Source organism: Lagenorhynchus albirostris, chromosome 20, assembly GCF_949774975.1.
Source record: "Lagenorhynchus albirostris chromosome 20, mLagAlb1.1, whole genome shotgun sequence".
NCBI classification, from domain to species: Eukaryota; Metazoa; Chordata; class Mammalia; order Artiodactyla; family Delphinidae; genus Lagenorhynchus; species Lagenorhynchus albirostris.
In genome coordinates this window covers 9,749,564-9,770,109 of record NC_083114.1, presented here as the reverse complement: position 1 = coordinate 9,770,109, position 20,546 = coordinate 9,749,564, and the positions used below count along the sequence as shown (strand labels likewise).

At 50.6% G+C, this 20,546-nt stretch overlaps 4 protein-coding genes across 4 annotated transcripts; 1 reads left to right on the top strand and 3 right to left on the bottom strand.

Annotated features, from left to right (window-relative positions):
• Window positions 1-766: 766 nt before the first annotated feature.
• PSMB6 (proteasome 20S subunit beta 6) lies at window positions 767-2,805 on the bottom strand. The gene is made up of 6 exons (XM_060133301.1): window positions 2,652-2,805; window positions 2,161-2,228; window positions 1,701-1,832; window positions 1,456-1,585; window positions 1,111-1,255; window positions 767-985 (listed from the first exon to the last, which is right to left on the bottom strand). Exons 1-6 carry the CDS (start codon window positions 2,751-2,753, stop codon window positions 843-845), a joined length of 720 nt encoding a protein of 239 aa, XP_059989284.1. The 5' UTR covers window positions 2,754-2,805; the 3' UTR covers window positions 767-842.
• Window positions 2,806-8,247: 5,442 nt separating this feature from the next.
• Window positions 8,248-10,102, bottom strand: GLTPD2 (glycolipid transfer protein domain containing 2). Its single transcript, XM_060134661.1, is given in 5 exon segments — window positions 8,248-9,305; window positions 9,403-9,569; window positions 9,826-9,891; window positions 9,894-9,991; window positions 9,994-10,102. Coding segments are annotated over 5 exon segments (957 nt in total). The 3' UTR covers window positions 8,248-8,788.
• Window positions 10,103-10,942: 840 nt separating this feature from the next.
• Window positions 10,943-13,194, top strand: VMO1 (vitelline membrane outer layer 1 homolog). The gene is made up of 3 exons (XM_060134462.1): window positions 10,943-12,375; window positions 12,454-12,569; window positions 12,829-13,194. The coding sequence occupies exons 1-3, from the start codon at window positions 12,190-12,192 to the stop codon at window positions 13,124-13,126; spliced, it is 600 nt and encodes a 199-aa protein (XP_059990445.1). The 5' UTR covers window positions 10,943-12,189; the 3' UTR covers window positions 13,127-13,194.
• An 892-nt stretch (window positions 13,195-14,086) lies between these two features.
• TM4SF5 (transmembrane 4 L six family member 5) lies at window positions 14,087-20,298 on the bottom strand. The gene is made up of 5 exons (XM_060134988.1): window positions 20,125-20,298; window positions 15,164-15,244; window positions 14,646-14,782; window positions 14,230-14,413; window positions 14,087-14,155 (listed from the first exon to the last, which is right to left on the bottom strand). Exons 1-5 carry the CDS (start codon window positions 20,296-20,298, stop codon window positions 14,141-14,143), a joined length of 591 nt encoding a protein of 196 aa, XP_059990971.1. The 3' UTR covers window positions 14,087-14,140.
• Between the last annotated feature and the right edge of the window lie 248 nt (window positions 20,299-20,546).

The following is a 20,546-nucleotide window of genomic DNA, read 5'->3' as shown; positions in this document are numbered from 1 at the left end:
ACCTCACCAACTCCTTAGGAAGCCTCCTCTGTACCCCCCGAAATCCTCCAGGGTAGGATTATATTCTAGAACCAGGTTTTCAAATGTGGCTTCCACAGTTCCCTTATCCATAGACTGGAGAAATGTAGATTAGGGCAAGACTGTCGGTCACTGTCAATGAGCACTTGGCTGGAGTGGGGACCGTCTTGCAGGGCCAGAGCCAGCTCTGTTTCTCATCCGTGGGGCTGAAAGGTAACTTCCCATCACCTCCCCATGGGAATGGTGGCTTCTGGAGCCAACCCACAGCACTCCCAGTGGCCGCCCTCTCCCACTCAAGGTCAAACTTAAACTCCATGTGCACCAAGGTCCAACTTCCTCCCGAAAGCCAAAGAAGTCACACTGCTGCTTCTGACAAGATGAGGTGACAGAGGTGACTGTGAAGAGAGGGGGCTGTGAACCTGGGTCGGACATGTGGAGTCCTTCTGACTTTAGGGCCAGTAGCCTCCCAGGAGGCAGGAGGCAGGCTGAGGGGAGGTGACTCCAGTCTCTCTCAGAATTCTGAGTTCCCCCTTAGGCTTAAACAGGGAGGGGAGTGGGTCATTTGCTGGGAGCCCCTACACCAACCACACTAGTGTCACAGAGACCTGGATATGGTAACGAAAGTGTGGGGCATGATGGCCTGGAGAAGGGTCCTCTCCAGCTCCCTCAGGGCAGTGGTTTATACAAACAGAAATGGGCCAGAGAAGTTCAGGCTTGAGGTTAAGAAAAGAACCCCAAAGCACACAGGTTCTCACTGACAAACTATTTATTGAATTTTGTCATCAGTATGGGATGTCTCTTGTTGTATCTTAGAATCCTAGGATTCAGGGATGTGGTAAAGTGGCAATGGTGAACTTGGGAATCTGGTCTCCCAAAAGTACCTGCCGCTCTACCCCTGATTCCGCAATGGCTGCCAGGCGGATCACCCCTCCGCTGGAGCCATCCCGCTCCATGGCCAAAGCGAGAGCTGTGGAGAAAAGAAGAGAGTTGGGATTGGAGTCAGATGCTGGGATCGTGGCAAGGAAAGAGGAACGCTGACCTGGCTCGAGTATGGGGGTTTATGCTCACAGACCCAGAAGCCGCAGTTCTCACCATTGGCAGTGAATTGCAGACATTCTTCCTTGGTCATGCCCTCCCGGTAGGTAGCATCGACATAGCCATAGATATAGGAACTCCCGGAGCCCCCGATGGCAAAGGACTGTCTTACCATCATACCCCCCATGGGTACTGAATACACCTGCCAGATGGAGGGAGGAGAAGAGTGTCACCATTTGTACCCTCCCCACACACACATATGTTCGCCTGTCCACTGCGGAACTGGTATGTGAAAAGTTAATAGTAAGTGATGTAGAGACTGGCAAGAGAACTAGAAAATGCCTGCGGTGGGGAGAGAATGAAAGGCATGGTTCCAATGTTCTCGGGGTGGTGGTATCTGACCTGCCCCCCTTCTTGGGGGTCCCAGCCCGCAATGATGATTCCTGCCATCAGGTCTTCTCGGTATCGGTAACACATCTCCTTAAAGAGGCTGGCTGCCGTGTGTACCAGCGGAGGCTCATTCAGCTCAATGCTAGAGGGTGAAGGGAGTCATAGGGAAGGCAGTGTCAGGACCTGGAAGTCAGACTATTCCGCTCCTCAGGTCCCAACTCCTTTCAGATACTTGCTCCCCCAATGCCCACAAGTACCTGTGGAAACCAAGCTGATAAGTGACTGCGTCAGCTACTGCCTGGGTATCAGCTGCTGAGCCTGAGCGGCAGCAAAAAATACGGTCGTGAATAGGGGTCAGCTTGTCAGTCACTCGATTGGCGATGTACGACCTGCAGGATAGCAGAATAGTGAGGGAAGGACCCCACTTGTCTCCCACTTGCATCTTTTACCATCCACTCCCTCAACAGGAATTCCAGTATTTCCTGTTAGTTCTCATCTAAACTGAAGCAGGCTGGAGAACAAACTTTTGCAAGAAGTTCACCAAAAGGTGAAGAGAACTACGAAGCAGTAGAAGCTGGAACAAATCCTTATCTCCCGGGAGGGGCGAAACCTCCCTTCCCACAGTAGTCTATGGAGGGTAAGGATGGGCTGGCAGGCAAGGAAGGAAGGAAGGGAAAGACGGGAAGAAGACCTTTCACATATCTGTCCTGAGCTCACCCAGTGGTTGTTCTGGAGTCGGCTCCTAGAACCACGCCCCCTTCAAATTGCACGGCCATGATAGTGGTCTGGAGAAAGAGGAGAAAGGGGTGAGTCTGGGCCTCTCCATATTCCCCAGCATACACAAACCTTAAAGATCCGTCTATCCAGTCCCTAGAGTATAAGAAAAGTCGTGCGCCACCAACACATCGTCAAATCTCATGGGGTTCTCAATAACCCGCAGAATACCAGAAATTCAATCTTCAAGTTCCCAAAGGCCCACCCTGACCTTAAGCTTTCGTCCTGCAAGATTCCAGAATTCCACGCTTCAGCCTACCTTCCACCTCCTCCCACACCACTCCTGCGTCCTTAGGATACCCCTCCCCTGCCTGACAGCATCACACAGACCACCTCTCTTCCCCGCCCCTCCAGTTCTCCCAACCCACTCCAGCCTTATCTTTCCATCGCTTCAATCCTTGTGCACATCTCGTGAACCCCGAGTCCTTCCTTACCCCTGTTGAGACTTCTCGGTTTTCCCAGTCGGGGGTAATGGCCTCAGGCCCCCAGGCTGGTGCTGGCCGCGCTCCCCGAGCAGCTACTAAGGTGGCCGCCATCTTCCTCCTCCGGTACGGCCACAAAGCAACTGTCGTAAAGCGCTCCGTCACCCTCTTTAGTCGTGCTCTGAGGCCTTCTGGGGGCGAAGCCGCGCCACGGTTGACGGCAGAAAGGAAAAGAAATGTGTAGTGAACCTTCTTTGCGACCGTGAGAGCTTGATGGCAGCGTGGGTGGCAAACAAAGAAACAAGAAACAAACAAACAAAAAAACCCAAACAACAAACAGATCCAAACCGTCTGGAAAAACTACGTTCCTATCGGTATACGCGGGACTGATCGGAGTTGCGATTCAAAGAGGCTTCAGGATAGACTTGAGCGTCTCCGATTTAGAATGACCGCACTATGTTTTCGTTTTTCTTAGGTATATACTTAGGCGTATATACTAGGAGTGAAATTGTTAGGTCATTAGTAAATTTTTGTTTAACATTTTAAGGAACTGACAGCTTTTCCACAGCAGCTGCCTCGGTTTACATCCTCACCAGCCATGAATGAGGATTCCGATTTCTCCACTTCCTAATTCTTGTGGTGCATTTTTAATTTTACCCATCCTAGTGGGTGTGAAGTGGTATCTTGTGGGGTTGTTGTTGTTGTTGTTGTTGTTTTTGCTTTTCCCTGTGATGAGTGACATTGAACATATTTTCATGCGCTGATTGACCATTTGTATATCTTCTTTTGAAAAATACCTATTTAAGTCCTTTGCCTGTTTTAAAATTGGGTTATCTTTTTATTGTTGAGTTATGCGGGTTTTTTTTTTCCCTTCACGAGCAAAGCATCAAACTTTTTCTTTTCTTTTTTTTTCTTTTGCCGCATCGCGCGGCTTGTGGGATCCTAGTTCCCCCACCAGGGACTAAACCCCAGGCCCCTGCAGTGAAAGCCCGGAATCCTAACCACTCGGTCACTAGGGAACTCCCAACATCAAACTTTTTAAAAAATTGAAGTATAGTTGATTTACAATATTGTGTTAGTTTCAGGTGTATAGCAAAGTGATTAAGATATATATATATATATATATTTCCATTATAGGCTATTACAAGATATATGAGTATAGCTCCCTGTGCTATACAGTAAATCATTGTTGGTTATCTATTTTATGTATAGTAGTTTGCATCTGTTAATCCCATAATCCTAATTGTTCTTTTTATATTCTACATACTACACCTTTATCAGACATACAATTTGCAAATATTTTCTCCCATTCCATGGACTGTCTTCTCACTTTCTTTTCTTTTTTTTAAAGTTAATTAATTTATTTATTTTCGGCTGCATTGGGTTTTCATTGCTGCGTATGGGCTTTTTCTTAGTTGCAGCTTAGTTGCTCCGCGACATGTGGGATCTTCCATGTGGGATCTTCCCAGACCAGGGCTCAAACCTGTGTCCCCTGCATTGGCAGGCAGATTCTTAATCACTGCGCCACCAGGGAAGTCCCAGATTTTGTATTTATTCTTGAGTCACGTTTGGTAGTGTGTGTCTTTTTAGGAATTTGTCCATTTCATTTAGGTTATCTACTTTATTGGCCTACAGTTGTTTACAATATTTCCTTATAATACTTTTTATTTCTGTAAGATCGTTAGTAATGTTTCCTCTTTTTTTTTTTTTTTTGCAGGATCTCAGTTCCTGACCAGGGATTGAACCCGGGCCACAGAAGTGAAAGCCTGGAATCCTAACCACTAGGCCATCAGGGAACACCCGCTCTTTCTTTCTTCTTCTTTTTTTTTTTAATTAATTTATTTATTGGCTGTGTTGGGTCTTTGTTGCTGTGCGTGGGCTTTCTCTAGTTGTGGCGAGCGGGGGCTACTCTTCGTTGTGGTGTGCAGGCTTCTCATTGCAGCGGCTTTTGTTTGTTGCGGAGCACAGGCTCTAGACACGCAGGCTGCAGTAGTCGTGGCATGCAGGCTCAGTAGTTGTGGCTTGCAGGCTCTACAGCGCAGGCTCAGTAGTTGTGGCACTCAGGCCTAGTTGATCTGCGGCATGTGGGATCTTCCTGGACCAGGGCTCGAACCTGTGTCCCCTGCATTGGCTGGCGGATTCTTAACCACTGCGCTACCAGAGAAGTCCCTCATTTTTTTTTTTAATACTCTTTTGTATTTTCTTCTATAAACTCTTTTTTTTTTTTGGCTGCATTGGGTCTTCATTGCTGCGTGCGTGCTTTCTCTAGTTGTGGCGAGCAGGGGCTACTCTTCGTTGTGGTGTGCGGGCTTCTCATTGCGATGGCTTCTCTTGTTGTGGAGCACAGGCTCTAGGCACACAGACTTCAGTAGTGATAGCACACAGGCTCAGTAGTTGTGGCTCACAGGCTCTAGAGTGCAGGCTCAGTAGTTGTGGTGCATGGGCTTAGTTGCTCCACAGCAGCCCCTCTTTCTTTTTTTTTTTTTTTTTTTTTTTTTTTTTGCGTTACGGGGGCCTCTCACTGTTGTGGCCTCTCCCGCTGCGGAGCACAGGCTCTGGACGCGCAGGCTCAGCGGCCATGGCTCACAGGCCCAGCCGCTCCGCGGCATGTGGGATCTTCCCGGACCGGGGCACGAACCCGTGTCCCCTGCATCAGCAGGCGGACTCTCAACCACTGCGCCACCAGGGAAGCCCCCCTCTTTCATTTTTGATTTTAGTAATTTGAGTCTTCTCTCTCTTTTTCTTGGTCAGTCTAGCTAAAGGTTCGTCAATCTTAGTGGTCTTTTCAAAGAGCCAACTTTTGTTTTAGTTGATTCTATTGTTTTTCTGTTTTCTATTTCATTTATTTACACCCTAATCTTTATTATTTCCTTCCTTCTGCTTTCTTTAGATTTAGTTTGCTCTCCTTTTTCTTTTCTTTTCTTTTTTCTTTTCAGCTGTGACACGTGGCTTGCAGGATCTTAGTTCCCCAAGCAAGGACTGAACCCAGGCCCCATGCAGTGGAAGTGGGGAGTCCTAACCACTGGACTGCCAGGGAATTCCCTGCTTTTCTTTTTCTAGTTTATTAAGGTAGAAGGTTAAGCTGTTGATTTGAGATCTTTCTTCATTTTTAATATAGGCATTCATAGCTACACATTTCCTTCTGAGCACTGCTTATGCTGTATCCCAAGTTTTGGTATGTTTTGTTTTCATTTTCACTAACTTCAAAATATTTTCCCTGTGATTTCTTCTTTGACCCAGTGGTTGGTTAGGAAAATTCACATACTTGTGAATTTTCTAAATTCCCTTTTGCTATTGATTTCTAATTTCACTCCAGTTTAGTTGGAGAATATTTTGTGACTTCAACCTTTTTAAATTAATTGAGACTTTTTTGTGGCCTACCCTATGGTCCATCCTGGAGAATGTTGCATGTGCGCTTGAGAAGAATGTGTATTTTGCTGTTACTGTGTGGAGTAGTCCTCCTATGAACCTGCCATACTATTTCTACATACTGCAGCTGGAGCTGGTGGGTTTTTTTGTTTTTTTTTTAAGTATTTATTTATTTGCCACGTAGGGTCTTAGTTGTGTCACGCAGGATCTTTCGTTGTGGTGCGTGGTCTTCTCTCTAATTGTGGTGTGCAGGCTCCAGAATGCACGGATTCCAGAGCACAGGGGCTCATTAGTTGTGGCGGGTGGGCTCTGTAGTTGCAGCACTTGGGTTTAGTTGCCCCGCGGCATGTGGGATCTTAGTTCGCTGACCAGGGATTGAACCAGCGTCCCCTGCATTGCAAGATGGATTCTTAACCACTGGACTACCAGAGAATCCCTGGAGCTGGTGTTTTGAATTGAAAATATGATCCAGACAATCCCCCACTTAAAATTAACTCTCAAGATAAAGTCCTGTCTCTGTAACGTAGTTTATAAGGCCCTTCATGTACTCACTCCTGCCACCTGTCTGGAATCACATCTCTTATTTACTTCTAAATTTTTTATTGTAATAAAATATAAATAACATAAAATTTAGCATTTTAACCATTTTTGGTGTACGATTCAGTAGCATGAAGTACATTTACTTTGTTGTGCAATCGCCTCTTTTCTTTTTGACACACTTGTCTCCAGCCATCTGAACTATTTTTAGTGCTCATACATTCATTCAACAAAAGCTGTTGAATGTCTACTGGGTGCCAGGCACAGTTTGAGGCACTGGAAGTACATCAGGGAACAAAGTAGACAGAAATTCCTAGCCCCATGGAACTTACATGCATTAAGGGAGACAAAAAAGTAAGTGCAATATACAGCCTGTTAAATAGTGAATCATATTAAGAAGAAAAAGCAAAGAAGGGAGATAGGAAGATATATGTGTGTGTGTGTGTGTGTGTGTGTGTGTGTGTGTGTGTTGAAATTTTAGAATAATCAGGGAAGGTCTCACTGGAGAGACATTTAAATAAAGACCAGAAGGAAGGAGGGAAGTCATTTGTATATTTTGGGGAAAAGCATTCTGGACAGAGGGAAGATCAAGTGCAAAGTCATGAGGCAGGATCATGCCTGACATAGTCAATGAATATTGACGAGGTCAGTTTGGCTAGTGCAGTCAGATCACATAGGGCCTTTGAGAAGCTTTTCATCATTCTCAACTGAAAATATGATCTAGAAAATTTCCTGCAATAGGAAGCCATTGGAAAGTTTTGAGCAGGGAAGTGACACGATATGCTTTATATTTTAAAGATCACTTTGGCTGCTCTATTGAAAATACACTGTAGGGACGCAAAGTATGGAAGAGAGAAACAATTAGGAGGCTATTGCAATAATCCAGGTGATAGATGAAGTTGACTTGACAAGGTTGGTAGCAGTGGAGATAGTGAGAAATAGATTCTGACTGCTTGGAGGTGGGTACGATGAAAGAGAAACCAAAGAGTCAGGATGACTGCAAGGATTTTGGCTTAAGGACTTGGAAGAATGGAATTGTCGTTTGCTGAGCTAGCAAGGACTGTGGAGTATTTTGGGAGGAGAGAATATTGGAAGCTCAGTTTTGGACTTGTTAAGTTTGCTATCTCTAGTTGAAATCCAAGTGGAGATGTGGAATAAGGAAGTGATATATAGTATTCTGGAGTCCAGGGGAAAGTGGGTTGGAGTTATAATTTGGGAATGATCAGTGTGTAACTTTACTATTGTGGGAGTGGAGTCATTTAATAAACATACATTACTGAGCTGAGCACCTGCTTGGTGTGAGGCAAGACGCACAGGTTTTAGCCTTGGGTAGTTGACAGGAAAGGGTGTCATTTATTGAGATAGGAAACACAAGAAGAGGTGCAGTTCTGGGAGGAGGTGACTGGATTCGTGTTGGATGTGTTGCATTTGTGGTGTCTGTGGAGGTGTCCGGGAAAGAGTTTGCTTTATGGGGGCTGCAGCTCAGGGGATAGGTCTGGTCTGGAGACTTGGCACGTAGTTGGCAACTGAAGCTGTAGGAGTGGTTGACATAGGCCAGGGGTAGCATGAGTCTCTCGGCGGCCGGAAACAGGGATGACACATCTTCCCACATCTATTTTTTCCTGTTTCCCTTAAGCGCCTGCTGTCATCACACAAAACGCCCTAAATCGACGGCTACCAAAGAATACTTGTTTTAAAATAAATTTATTTATTTATTTTAGGCTGCGTTGGGTCTTCGTTGCTGTGCACGGGCTTTTCTCTACTTGCGGCGAGCAGGGGCTACTCTTCCTTGCCGTGCAGGCTTCTCACTGCGGTGGCTTCTCTTGTTGCCGAGCAAGGGCTCTAGGCCTGTGGGCTCAGTAGTTGTGGTTCGCTGCTCTAGAGCACAGGCTCAGTAGTTGTGGCTCACGGGCTTAGTTGCTCCGCTGCATGTGGGATCTTTCGGACCAGGGCTCAAACCCGGGTCCCCTGCATTGGCAGGCGAATTTCAACCACTGCCACCAGGGAAGTCCCAAAGAATACTTTTTATTCCCCACAGCTCCTCCCTTCTCCCGGAGATTGCGGATAGAGGCAGGGTCTAAAAAACCCACCCCTATCAAGGTGAGCCTCCGGGGTGGTGACGTCACCAAGGAAGCGGGGTATATGGAGACCACGCCCCCGGCACCGGGAGGCGGGGCCAAGGGCTCAACCCGGAGCTGCACCGACCCCTCCCCAGGGCGCTTCCTTCCTCCGGCCAGTAGGCGTCAGGCCAGCTCGAGCAGGCCGCCGTCGGCCAACAAGCCCTGAGTACGGTTGTAGACGTCCTCTAGGGTGCCCGCGGCCCGGACCAGCGCGTTCCGCGCCTCCGCCTCTTTGGAACCCGGACACGCCAGCTCGAGCAAGCGGCCGCGACTCGGGAAGGCGAGGAATGCGAGGTGAGCGGCCTGACGGACGAACCAGGGGTGGTGCGGAGCCAGGGCCGTGCCGTAGGCGTCGCTGCACTGAGCGCCAGCGTCCGGGCCTCCGAGCATCCCGGTAGCCACCCGGTGGAGGCAGAGCTGGGACCAGCGTAGCGCACGGTGCAGCAAGAGCATCGTCATTGAGCCCGGGCACCCGGCCGAGAGTCGTGGGGCGATCCCGGGCCGCTCCCACGCCACCATGGTCGCCAGCGACGTGTAGTGCGCGGCCTCTGGGCCGTGCACCAGAGCCTCGAGGGCTGTCACTTTGGCGGAGGCCTCGCTTGTGGCGAAGGCGAAGATGGAGCCGAGGGGAATTAGGAACCTGTGTGTGATGGTGGGAAGGGTAGGAAGGTTTGAGAGAGGGCGATGGAGCCACAAAGAGGCGGGGACTGGATGGGGTTGGGGGAGAGACCACTCACCGGACTAGCTCCCTCCATCCTGCCAGGTACTGCGACAACTCCACATCCCTTTCCGGGTTCAGACTGGCGCGGAACGGCCTCATCATGCGGCCCAGCATCCCCTGAGGGCCCAGACACTGAGGCTCTTCCCGTTCCGGGGCCTCCAAGGGTCCCGACTGTTGCCGGACCTGGGGGTGAGATAGGAGGGGAACGGAGTGGGAGCAGAAGCCCTAGCTTGCTGGGTTCGCCAAGCAGCCCAGTTGGGCTCTGAAGAAATTATTCCTAAAATCTAGGTGGTGTCCCTCTTGCTGTATTCTCAGCTTCTGACGGGAGAAGGGAGAGGAGGAGGAGGGCCTGCCCTTCATCGGATCCTCAGCCTGGTGCACTTCCCCCTGCTCAGGGTCCTACCTGGAGCTCCCAGTCCCAGCCCTTCCGGGAGCATACCTGGAAAGGAGGCGGTTCCCTGGCAATGCAGGACTGGGCCCCAGATCTGCAGCCTGAGAGGGCACCTGAGGGAAGTGAAACAGAACAACGAGGGCTTGAGGAGAGACCTTAGGTCTCAAGGGCCTGGATTCCCCGGTTCCTCCCAGAGCAGGTGAGGGAAGGGGTACTCACGGAGGCTCCGAGCCCAGAGATAAACAAGCAGTAGTGTGAAGACAGCAAGAGGAATCGCACTGCGCAAGCAGCGCCGAGGGACCGGCTGAGGCAGTGCGACCCGCATGGCTGCTGCAGGGACCACCGCCCCCTCACCAGCCCCTCGCCAGGCCTTGTCCCTTCGCCTCCAGGAGGGGAGAGAAGCCGCAGTGCCTGAGGCGCAAAGGGTTAATAATTAACCTACTAAGTCCCTCTCCCCTGTGCCCTTTGCCCCAGAGGGCAGCATCTGAGGAGAGAGGGAATCAATGAAGAGGATTTGGGGGATTCGGTAGCAGTGACACGTCGCTACATTTCCCTTCCCTGTAAGGCCAGGTTGTAGTAAGAGGAAGGCTGGTTATTGTGAGGAGAGGCTGAGGTCAGAACCAGTTCCCCCACTGAGCAATGGTGGACCCTAAGTTGACTCTGGGCCTGAGTTCCCTCCACTGTACATTGAGGATAATATGTTCTTTTGCAGGCTTCATGTGAGGATTAACTGATATCGTATGTGCAAACACTGTAAATGGAAAAGCTTACTACAGCTGCTCCATAAATCTTACCTTTTAAGTTCAAGCATGGGGCACCTGGGATTCAGAGAACACCCTCTTCTAAATTCTCTATCCTGTCCCCAGGGGACCTTATCTTATTATTATTTTTTATTTTATAAATTTATTTATTTTTTGGCGGCGTTGGGTCTTCGTTGCTGCGCGCGGGCTTTCTCTCGTTGCGGTGAGCCGGTGCTACTCTTCGTTGCGGTGCGCGGGCTTCTCATTGTGGTGGCTTCTCGTGTTGTGGAGCACGGGCTCTAGGCGCGCGGGCTACAGTAGTTGTGGCACGAGGGCTCAGCAGTTGTGGCTCGCGGGCTCTAGAGCGCAGGCTCAGTAGTTGTGGCGCACGGGCTTAGTTGCTCCGCGGCATGTGGGATCTCCGCGGCATGTGGGATCTTCCCGGACCAGGGCTCGAACCCGTGTCCCCTGCATTGGCAGGCGGATTCTCAACCACTGTGCCACCAGGGAAGCCCAGGGGACCTTATCTTAATCTGGATGCCTGAGGTCTCAATTATATAGTTTAGGCTGTCACCTTTTACATTTTTGTAGTTTACTTTTTTTAATCTCCAAATTGATTCCTCAATCATTCATCAAACCAACCTTTATTAACTACCTCCACATGCCAGGCCCTGTACTAGGCCCCATGAAGACAAATGTGCCTTCACAGAGCTCAGGGTCCATTGGAGAATTTATCATCTGTCTCCCCCACTGGAATGTGAGCTCTGATGAAGACAGGGGCCTTTTCTTGGTGGCTGCTCTATTTAGCATTTAGAATATTGCCTGGGCCCAAACACATTATTTCTAAATAAGTAATATTGAATAGACAAAGGAATGTGTTGTATGAAGGGCAGGCAAATCAGGGCTGGTACTCCCCACAACAATTTTTTGTTTTTAATTAGGAGTCCCCCTGGTGGTCACAGGGGGAAAAACATGGAGGGAAAGGCTACAGGAAGCGATGAAAGAAATAGCGTCGTCTCCTGTTCTCAGTTCCCTGTCCATAAACTTTTTAAAACTGTTCCTGTCTCTGTGTACATTTTCTTTTGAGGGGAAGGAATGTCCCAGATTCTCAAGGAGTCGGGGCCCCAATCACTCACAAGATGCTTCCCAGCTCCCACAGTTCATGGATTCTTGCCCTGTCTCACTTCGATGCTCCCTCACATCCTGGAGTTCCCTGGGGTCCCTGTCCAGTGGGATTCTGGAACCATCACTTCCATCCCTAGCCGTGGGTTCTCCATTTCCTAGTGCTGGAATGTTCCCTGGTTGCTGACTGTGACCTGAGGCAAGTCGCTTGCAATTTCGCAGCCCTAGTTCCCTCACTGGCAGAATAGGAATGGTAATTCTCACCTCCTAAAATTGTTGTGTGGATTAAATAAAACATGCCAGCAAAACGCTAACCACGATTCGTGGCCTATAGTCTGTAAACGTTCGGTAGGTTGGTGGTTATTTAAACCCTCCTCCTCTGGCGCTGGGAGCGTCAGTCTCCCTGAGCTGAGAAACAAGTTTGTAGGCTTCCGGAACGGATTAGTTTTGAGTGTCACTTAATCCAGGTGGCCCTTCCGCAGTCGGAGCCCTCTTAGGGCAAAGGTGGTATACACCTGCACAAAGGGCCTGGGCTCACAGAGGCTGCGGGATGGAGCGGGGCGCGGGAGCCAAGCTGCTGCTGCTGCTGTGGGCGACGTGCTTCGGGCGTGCGAGAGCAGATGCGTCCAGCGGCTACACATTGGTCATCGAGGTGACTAACGGGGGGCCCTGGGGCGACTGGGCCTGGCCAGAGATGTGTCCTGACAGATTCTTCGCCAGCGGGTTCTCACTCAAGGTAGGGGCTCAGGCCTAGGTCTCGGTGGGGACCCCAAGCAGAGGATGGCAGTCTTCTGACTCGTCCTCCGCCGCCCAGGTGGAGCCCCCCCAAGGCATTACTGGCGACGACACGGCTCTGAACGGAATCCGGCTGCACTGCGCGCGCGGGAATGCGGAGCTCAACACGCACGTGGTGGAGTCCCAGTCTGGAAGGTGGGGGGCAGGGGCCGAGCATCCCCTAGGGTCGGTGTATGCCCCTTACTCTCCATTACACGCATCCCCTACCGATAGGCAGGTTCCTCCAGCGCTGTGGGGAGGTTTAGACCTGGGAAGCGGGTGGGAGACTCCCAGCTCCGCACCTCGGTGGAGGTCAGGTGACTGGAGCACCTGACTGGGAAGCCCCGAGGCCTGGGTCCGGCTGGAGGTGGGTGAGGGCGCCCGCGGAGACCGCGCGTCTCTGCTTTCCTCGCAGGTGGGGCGCGTGGAGTGAGCCGCTGTGGTGTCCCGGCGGCGGCTTCCTGGTGGCTTTCTCGCTTCGCGTGGAGGCACCCGTGACCCCCGGGGACAACACGGCTGCGAACAACGTGCGCTTCCGCTGCTCCGACAGCACGGAGCTGCAGGGGCCCGGTCTGTCCTGGGGAGACTTTGGAAACTGGAGTGAGCCTTGCCCTAAAGGAGTGTGCGGCTTGCAGACCAAGATCGAGCGGCCTGGAGGCCTCCGCGATGACACCGCTGTTAACGACGCGCGCTTTTTCTGCTGCCGCAGTTGACACCATCGCCGCCCTCTCCCAGCCCAAGCCTAGTCCCACCTCCGCTATTAAAGCTTCTCTGTCTTGGCTTTGGTCTCTCTTGTTTTAGGGGTGGGAAACTGCGTAGCCCCATCTTCCTCCTAACCTAGCATTGGGCCAGGCCCAATTAGGATTTGGTTTCAGGAGTCCATGGCAAGCTACTGAAAGTTACCGACCCATAGTTCAGAAAAGACACACTTAAACACAATTTTGTGTACAAGTTAAGGAAGTCCCTGCCTTTCTGTGAGCCTCTGCAGACACATCGTCCCCATTAAGAGACCAGGTTGTTTCCTTTCTGAACCACCAGTGACCCCAGATCAAGAAATTTCTACCAAATTAGGAGGTGACAATGCTATATCGTGTTAAGGTTTCATTTTCTAGAACTTAGGAGGCTAAGATGTCTTTTCCATAGTTTTCCTTCCCTGCTGCGCCAAAACTCAAACAGTGGCTTTTCTGTATACTGAGTCCCATTGAGGGTCTTCGTCCTTGCTGCCCTCTCTGCCTGGAATCCCCCAACTGTCCAGATGGTTAGCCCATCCACCAGATTTCAGCTCCAATTTCTCTTTCTTGGACTTTATCTTATTAAAAAAGTCCATCCATCAGTCAATATCTATCCCACTACCTCCGTGTTTTTTTTTTCCTCCGTGTTTTTAAAAAGTGCTTATCACCAATTAAAATAATCAATTGCCTCTTTTAAAAATTGCCCATCTTCTACCCCTGGAATGTTAAATTCTTTAAGAGCACAGAACTTGCCTGTCTTGTTTACACAGTATTTCCAGTGCACTAATAGTTCAATAACTATTTATTAAGGAAATAACAAGCGGGGTGCAAGGGTCCCAAACACGAGAGCCCCAAGCCACGGTGTATATGGAGACCTTCGGACACTCCTTGTAAAGGGCACAATCCGAGACGCGGAAGAGAGCTCTAAATAGTTTATTCCAGGGCGGGGGCGGGCCAGGCGGGTGTCCAGGAGCGACGGACCAGGTCCGTGGAGCCTCAGTGAGGGGCGCCCTGCGGAAAAAAAGTGAGGACTTAGTCATGTAGCAAATAGATTTCCTCGACAGCTCCATCCCACACAGTCCCACCTCCTTCTTCCGACAATCGCCGCAGAAGACACCAATGGACGCGTTCACCAGCTGCACCCCACACAGCAAAATCTCCAGGCACGAGGCGGCCACCAGCAGCGAGAAGAGTGTCACGTTCCAGTAGACCACACGTGGCGGCTGCGCGCACGAGCTCCACTGAGTGCGGTTGAGCAGATAGGAGCCTCTGCGGGCGGGGCAGGGTCACGTGAGAGAAGGAGGTCACGAGGAGCGCGCCCCCCTCGGGGCTCCCCGCCCCGCGCAGGCGCCGAGGGGGATATGCAAAGGACTCGTTCGGCCCACGTGGAGGAAGCTGTCTCGAAGCCGAATCCCACCTAGGTTTCTCGGTCCACGTGGGAAAGGCAGGTGGGCAGTAGCAGAGAATGGGGGCGGGGGCGCGAATACAGGCTGAGGCTTACGCGGTGTGTTGGAAGTGGTAGTCCCAGGAGCCGTGCATTAAGCATCGCGGTCCAATTCGGAGCCCGGCTCCTGATACCGAGAGGCAGTAGATGGCACCAAGCATCCCGAACGCCGAGCAGAAGACCGATCGCAGCATCTGGATACAGAGTGCGAGGAGAGGTGAGTTGGGCCGTCCCCGCCCCACTCGTGGGCAAAGCGCGCCTAGTTCCCCCCGCCCCCCGCTTTGTTACCGAGCTCTAGCCAGTCTCGTTAAAAATACATTTCCCGTCAAACTCCAGGGCTTGGAGTTCGGCTAATTCTAAGAGCCACTGGCCGCGGAGGTTCATGGGGATTGTAGTTCCCTCCGGTCAGGCCCACTGAAGCCTAAGATGTGCGGGTGCGAGGGAGCGGTAAGATGGAGCCTAGGACTATGCAGAGGACCTCGTGAAGCTGGGAATTCTGTGGAGGGGTTTAGGTGTGATTCTTCGAAGACAGATTCAAAGACGTATGCTGAGTGCCGTCTTAATTTGCATCTTACCCTGCAGCGATTCCCACAGCAGCCTGCACCACAACAGCCTTTGCCCCCTGCCCGGACGGCGGAAATTCCTGGACACAGTACCTGTGGGATCAGAGTCGATGTGATAGCGAGTCATCCAGGTCCCCAACTTGGATCAGCACTTACCCCGTCTTGTGACGAGGTAAGCTTCCTGTGATGCCTTCAGCCATTTGGACTATAGGGAGATCTTATCTCTACTTCTCCTGGAGCACTGTGGGGCTCTGCTTTAAATTTATCTATATTTATGTGCCTACTTATCTCTGTCCAGATTGTAGCTTCCAGGAGGATAGGGCGCAATATCATTATATCCCCCATAAATCTCAGCATACAGTAGGTGCCCAACTGAATGGGAGTCAGGAGTCCTGGGTTTAATGCCAACCTTGTGCTCACTTCACACTCCGTGAATTGATTCATCTCTCTGGGTCTCAGTTTTGTCCTCTGTAAAATGGGCTGTTCTCAGGATTTAATGAAATAACAGGTTGCCTTGATGTCAAGACTTGCTCAGAGTAAATGGTCAATAACTATAGAGTCCCTCAGCGGCAGGGAGGAATAGTGGTGTTGGAATGCCTGGTGAACTGGGGTTATGATGGAGGGTGGAGGAGCATGTAAGACTCTGATGGGAAGAGTAGGAGTCCCCAAGATACAGCCTTGATCCTCTTTGTCTTTCTTTCTCCCGTGGCCCTCCTCAGAGAGCCCATCCCCTTCCAGGGCATCAGCTGCTTCCTCTAACAATTGTTGTCTCCTAAATTGATGCCTCCAAATTCAAATCTAACTGCCTGAAGGGTATGTTCGTTTGAATGTCTTGGTTTTAGCTTAAGTTCATCCAGCCTCATACTAATCTCACAATTTGTTCCCCCCAATTCATCTCCCTTTGGCTTTCTTGTCTCCATCAGTGGAAATACCCTGCAGGTCACCCCAGCCTAAAAACTTGAATCCTTCACACCTAGCCAGACCTCAAGTCTTTGGGACTTTTCCTTCAATGGCTCTTGAATCTGTCAGTCCTTTTTTCTTCCCCACGGTCAATCCCCAATCACCTCCCATGAGAAGGATGTGCTCAGCCTCCCTACTAGATTTTTGTATCTCTTGCCCTGTGCCAACTCACATTCCATGCTACATTGCTACCGCCAGATTAAACTTAGCTTTCAACTGGTCTTTTCCGGATCCAATCCTTTAGGGTCTCCTCAAAGAGTAGCCTATCAAGACTGAACTCCAGGAAGGCGTTCGAGGCGTCTCACTTTTGGCTCCAGCCTTAACTTTGTTGCACCAGACCAGGTTCTTTGCCTGTCTTCCCGTCTCTGGAATTCCACAGCTCTCTGGATCTGTGCCTCCCTGTCTTCCTTGTCTGGCATACACCAACAAGGCGGCATTTTGATCTTCTCCAAAGGAGGGGCTGAGAGTTTTAGTTCCATTATATCATCCACAGCAACCTTACAGAAACACCTGCAGAGTTGAATGAACTTTCCACCAGACACTCTTCCCTCTTCCATGTCTCATGGCAGGTCTAGGGCCAATGCTGGCCCCCTTGCTTAGCCTTTCTGTTTACATCACTTACTCAGAAGCTCCTGGATCCAAAGACACCTGGAATTTGGATTTACCAATTTCAAACGACCTCTCTGTTTGTGTTTTTTTTAAATATAAATTTATTTATTTATTTTTGGCTGTGTTGGGTCTTTGTTCCTGCGCACAGGGTTTCTCTAGTTGCCACGAGTGGGGGCTACTCTTTGTTGAGATGCGCGGGCTTCTTACTGCGGTGGCTTCTCTTGTTGTGGAGCACGGGCTCTAGGCACGTGGGCTTCAGTACTTGCAGCACGCGGGCTCAGTAGTTGTGGCTCACGGGCTCTAGAGCACAGGCTCAGTAATTGTAGCGCACAGGGCTTAGTTGTTCTGCAGCAGATGGGATCTTCCCAGACCAGGGATCGAATCCTGCATTGTGTCCCCTGCATTGGCAGGCGGATTCTTAACCACTGTGCCACCAGCGAAGCCCTGTTTGTGATTTTTAAAAGAATATTTACTGATTTATTTGGCTGCACCAGATCTTAGTTGCAGCATGCGGGATCTTTAGTTGCAGCATGTGGGATCTTAGTTCCCCGACCAGGGATGGAACCTGGGCCCCCTGCATTGGGAGCACGGAGTCTTAGCCACTGGACCACCAGGGAAGTCCTTGATCTTTACTTTTCTAGCCAAAGTGTTTCCTTTTGTTGTCTGAACTCGTCTGTCTTGCTCTCTGCTATCTCGTCTCATTGAAAAGAAAAGGGTAATTGAAAAGGCAGGAGGAAGTACTGAGTTTATAGCTCGAGTCTGTTTAATTTTCTCCATCTCCATGGCCACTGGCCTCATCTAAGCCACTATCATCTCCCCTGGACAACTGTAGTGACCTCAGTCTGGTCTTTCTGCACACAGTGCTGACCTCCTACTGTTTACTCACCACCCAGCAGCCAGCCATATCCAGCGGGATATGGAGCAACTAGAACTCTCATCCTTTGCTGGTGGGAATACAATTGGCATAAGTACTTCAGACAACTCTTTGGTAATATCTGTTAGCACTGAACATTTGCATACCTTAAGAATCAGCAGTTTTACTCCTAGGTATCTATCCAACAGAAATGCAAACGTACATTCACCTAAAGACATTTACAGGAATGTTTATAGAGCATTATTTAGAATAAACCCGAGTTGGGAACTATCCAAATGTCCATCAACAGTAGAATGTTTAAATAAATTGTAGTAATACTTACACAATGGAAATAATTGTGTAAATATTAGAAATAGTAAACTACAGCACTGTGTAACAATATGGATGAAACTTACAAACATAATGTTGACCTCGATAAACCAGAACAAAAGTGTCCACTCTGTATGATTCCATTTATATAAAGTGCTAACCAGACAAAACTAACCTCTGGGATAGAAGTCAGGATAGTGAGGCCCTTGTCGGTGTGGGGTAGGGCCTGGTGGGAGGCATGTCTGGGGTTCTTGTAATGACCCACATCTTGATCTGAGTGCCCAGAACATGGGTGTGTTCCTTTTATAAAAATTCACTGAGCTATATATTAAGGATCTGGGCATTTGTCTGTATGACTTTCTAAAAAGGTAAAAAGTCCTTCAATAGTTTTCTGTGCACTTATAATAAAATTCAAATTCCTCACTGTGCCTTTCAAGGGTGTAGGTGCTCTGGCCTCTGCCCTCCTCCGATTGGCAGCCTCTCCAGCCCTGAGATGTGCAGGCCTATTCCTGCCTTACACTTTGTACTCACCTGTCTGTCATGCTGATTCCTTATTTTTGTCTTTTGGGTCTCAGTTCAGAAGTCACCTCATCAAGGCCTTCCTTGAAAATGCTATAAAAAGTGCCCCCCCCCCGCCCCCGCCGCCTTGCCTCAGGAGCTCTTTACACAGCATCCTGCTTTGTTTTCTTGATGGTCCCTACTTTTATCTGAGATCATCTCACTCGTCTGTTTACTTTGTTCATTCGCTATTAATCCAGTGCCTGTTAATCCAGGCCTAGGCGCCTGGCACACAGCAGCCAATGAAACAGGCAGCCCTTCCTCCTGTGGGGCGTACATTTTTGCTTCCTTGATACTGTGTGTCTCTCCAGCAGAAACACCTGCTTCAGGGAGTGCAGGGCCCTCGCCTGTGTCCCTGTGGTATAGCAGTAACTGTGAATACACTTGAGAACCTTCTCCAGGGTGGCTGAGAGCATGGAGGCCGGAGGGAAGCTGGGAATGAGCATGTTGGGGGGGCATCCTTGGGGGTCTCCCCAGAAGCAGGCAAGTAGGATCGTGGGGAGGTGGTGGTGGTTTGGGCTGGAGGAGGGGTGTGATGTGACCGCGGCGGAGAGGGTGGGGTTGGGAGGAGTGTGACGTCTCAGAGAGGGTTGAGGTCAGAGGTATGGCATGGAGTCCAACAGCCATAAATCCATGGGTGGGGGAAGTAGGAGGAAAGACCTGGATGGGTAAGAGGGGATTGTTGGGTAAAGGAGAAGAGGTGTCCCCATTAGCTAACAGACTTGTGGCCAGTGAAAGAGACAAAGGTGAGGCATCCTGAGAAGTGGGGAACCGTGCCGGGTAGATCTTTTATCTTCACGCCATAAAGATGTTAAATCGCTTGACCTTCCAAAAAGTTCCCCTAGGGACTTCCCTGGCGGTCCGGCGGTTAAGCCAGTGGGCACGGTTTCAGTCCCTTGTGGGGGAACCAAGAACTTGCATGCCACGCGGTGCACAAACAAACAAAACAACAAAAAAGTTCCCTGAGTGGGGAGGGGGGTGGCGAATGGGGGTTAGAAAGTCCAGGAAGTCTGTGTCTCCCCTTCCCCAACTTCTCCTGACAGATCCTAGTCTCCAGGAAGCCACGGGGACCCCCTCTCCACCATACTGACCCGAGTTCTGAGTTTGTCCTTAGTGCCCAGCGCACAGTGGGCATCCAGAAACCTGGGTGGAGAGTGAAGGGACATGGAAATGGGGGAAGTGACACCGAGTTGATAGGTAGAAAGACTGATGTGCGACATCTCTTCCTGGCTCCAGATACTGTCACTGTAAACCACACCCGCACCAAGCCCATTATTGTCTTAACCTGATAACCTCCCATGGAACCAGCTGTTCCTTCTGCCTCAACCCCTGTAATGAGGTGTTTCCAGCATCTGCTCAGCAGTGGGGATGGCGAGGGGCTGGTAGGACATACTCCCTACCCAGGAGGGAAGAGTTTCGAGCAGTAAGGCTCCTTCCTTCTCATCCCCCTCAGACATTCAGCTCAGGACCCTGGGGCTGAGAACCTCCCCTACAGAGTGCTCAGTGTTTGGGGGCAGCCTGGGCAGGCTCCGGTTCCCCCCCAAGCTACCGCCATCCCTTCCCGGGCAGCCATCCTTTTCCCTCACTCCCTCTCCCTCCTGTTCAGGACCCCGGAGAGTGGCACCCAGCCCCCTGGCCCGTGTGCCCTGGCCAGCCCTCTCACCATCAGGCCCCCGCCGATGAAGCCAGCCATGAGCCAGACTTGCAAGCTGAGGTGGTCCTTGGTCCAGGTGATCTGACCGTTGGGCACTAGCAGGAGGGCGTTGGCCACAATGCAGATCAGGGAGAGGGGGATGAGGGAGAGCCCCACGAAGCGGGCGCACTTTCCCGTGCACATGCTGAGGCTGTTGGAAAGGACAGGCAGCAATTGAAAGTGAGCCCGAGGTTCCCCGGTCCAGAGGGAAAAACAAGCCCGGAGCAAAGGTCGAGGAGGAGGTGTGGTGAAGCTGGCAGTAGCTGATGATAAGGGACAGAGGCAGGAGACACGGGGCCGCAGCAGAGACGCAGGCAAATGGGGAGGATGTGGTGGAGGAGGTGGGGGAGCTTGACACACAGAGGACGTTGCCTGGGCTCAGTGTGTTTCCT